Here is a 2,569-nt window from a genome sequence, read left to right as displayed (position 1 = left end):
CTGAGGGAAAAGGGGACACTGGCGACACTACCTTTCCATATTTCAAAGTTTGTTTGTTTGTTTGTTTCCCCAACAAAGTCTTGACATCTTCGCGTTCCGATTCCGACTTCACCTCTCCGCCATAACACCTCCCACACTGACGTCGAAAAAGGTAAATTGTTATTGCTTCCAGCTCATTGCGATTCTTTGTGACCGCAAGACTTTTTCATATATTTGTGTGGTGTGAATAATTTGATCTGCAGCATCATTAAACCCTCAATAATATCAGTCATCCCACCAACCTCATACTGGGCATCACCTAAAGACCTCATCAAATAGTATTAACCTCAGAATTCAAAATGACTTAATCAAGTGTAAACAAAACGTACTCTTCAATCGGCTCGGGTGGAATAAGTCTCGTTCTTGGCGGAGGAACTTGCTTGCTCTGAAGGTCGTAGATCCAAAGCCACGCCTCCGGGATGGGCGTGCTGACCTAGGGTGGGCGAGGGTGAGAGGTCAGGTGGGCTCAGCCGGTTAGTAGATATTGCAATTCATTCAACAGTTTACAGCAAAAGACAACTTAGAACGAATGTCGTTTTAGGATAGATTGCCTCATGTATCAAATAACATACCCAACCATATCAAGCTATCTAACAACAGCGACACTATACGCATATAAACACGTACACATATACCCCTCTTTTACTTACACACCCAACAAACACCACCTCCTTACCGTGGGATACCGTAGCGTCTGCACCGTCGGATACACGTTGTCGGCGTAGACGAGGACCGGCAGTTCTCTCACGCCGGTGTTGTTGATGGAAACGGCAGCGACGTAGTCCCCGCTCGGAGACGGCCAGACCGCGTGGCCTTGACCCAGGATCTCTGCAGAGGGGTTCGAGACGCGGGTTTTTACGAGATGAGATTCTATGGTAGATTTTCGGGCTGGGATTTTATGGCTGACTTTCAGGTTGAGATTTTATGGTAGATGTCCGAGCTTGAGATTTTATGGTAGATTTTCGGGATGAAATTTTATGGCAGATTTTCGGGATGAGATTTTATGGTAGATTTTCGAGACGTGGTTTTAAGGTAGATTTGCGATATGGGAGTTTAAGAGACTTTATGGACTTTTAGGTAAATTTATGAGCTGAGATTTTAAAGTAAGTTTTCGAGTTGAGATCTTAAGGTAAATTTAGGAATAGAGAGTTTTGGTGATTTACGAGCTGAGATTTTAAGGTAATACACGAACTAAGATTTCAAAGTAGATTTACGAAAAGATATGTTAAGGTCATTTATGTGCTGAGATTTGGAGGTAAAGTTGGAAGCTGCGACTCTAACAGTTTACTATATGATATCTTAGGGCAAGTTACAAGTTAAGATTTTAAGGTAATCTATGCGTACTACCGTACTTAGGATAATTCTACCGTACTTAGGATAATTCTGTAAAGACAACATAGAGTACACTGTATTACAGTCAGCCACTCTGAGTGTAGTACAGTATCTTTCTGTTGAAGTCTCTTTGGATAATACTACTGTCGAGTACGGCATGGCTTCCGAACGTGATAAATACAGTGCTATTTAGTTCACACGGGTACACCCTCCCCTCTATAGTATGGCATTCATTCAGCGTGCGCATTGCCTGGCAAACGTTTCGTGGACGTTAAGATAAGGTGCCTGCATTAAACACTGATAGCATTTTGTAAGGGACATTAAAAATATGCTCGTCACTCTTGGATCTCGTTTTGTTCATCGTTAGCCTAGGGTTGGAAGTGACATTGCTATAGTTAGAAATAAGTTTGTTTAGTCTGAATGCCACTCGATCATGTTTGATACAATAGCAGAAGATCCCACAGTGGACAAAATGAAGCTGCTTGTGTATTATAAGTTTTCACGCCTTTTATTACATTATACTTCGTAATATGAAGCAAAAGAATTCCAGCAAATGTAGCATAGAGGATATAGCCTCACGACACGTCCAAGTTAACGCAATCTAATCATAGAAAGAATGACCCAGATAACCTGCCAGGCTGAAAAATACTGTCAGGTGGAACTGGAAATCCTTGAGCGAAAAAAGAACTTTGGCGTCAGTTTAATATTCAATACTTTATAACTTTTTAATCACCAGAAATTGAGAGCGATCGTGAGATCAAAAGGACTGAAATAACTTTAGGAAGTTTGAAATGAAGTTTTTCTACATGTCAGGTTAGTGCGAGGTGATGGGGACACGTAAAATAATCTATATATCAGAAGTAGACTAAAAGTAATATAAAGTTCTGGAAATTCTACACGCATACATTTTGAAAAATGTCTAAGGTATATACATGAACATATTTCTGTCATAGTGGCTTTCATATTTTGCGTCAGTCTTGGAATGGATACAGACGAAGTAACATTTGGCAGATTAAAGTTATTTTCAGGACTTCAACAATGCACGTCAATATCTCCTAAAAATCTTCCCTTTCATTGCTATGAAAATGCATATGTGATGTTACAACTATAGACCGAAAATGGACTTCCAGGAATGATGAGTCAAACGAAAACGAGAAAGAAAATATACACAAACACCCATGCACTCCCACTGACACGC

The 2,569-nt window shown here is 40.4% G+C and overlaps 1 protein-coding gene across 1 annotated transcript in view; it reads right to left on the bottom strand.

Annotated features, from left to right (window-relative positions):
* LOC119590790 (inactive dipeptidyl peptidase 10-like) overlaps positions 1-2,569 on the bottom strand; it is a 39,595-nt gene that overhangs the window by 17,871 nt on the left and 19,155 nt on the right. The window contains exons 7-8 of the mRNA XM_037939503.1: positions 716-867; positions 369-472 (exon numbers count right to left, since the gene is read on the bottom strand). Of these exons, the coding sequence (XP_037795431.1) occupies positions 369-472; positions 716-867 (256 nt within the window). The remainder of the gene's footprint in view (positions 1-368; positions 473-715; positions 868-2,569) is intronic.

Source organism: Penaeus monodon, chromosome 27 (assembly GCF_015228065.2).
Source record: "Penaeus monodon isolate SGIC_2016 chromosome 27, NSTDA_Pmon_1, whole genome shotgun sequence".
NCBI lineage: Eukaryota > Metazoa > Arthropoda > Malacostraca > Decapoda > Penaeidae > Penaeus > Penaeus monodon.
The sequence above is the reverse complement of the archived record's forward strand: the minus strand, read 5'-3'. Positions and strand labels throughout refer to the sequence as shown.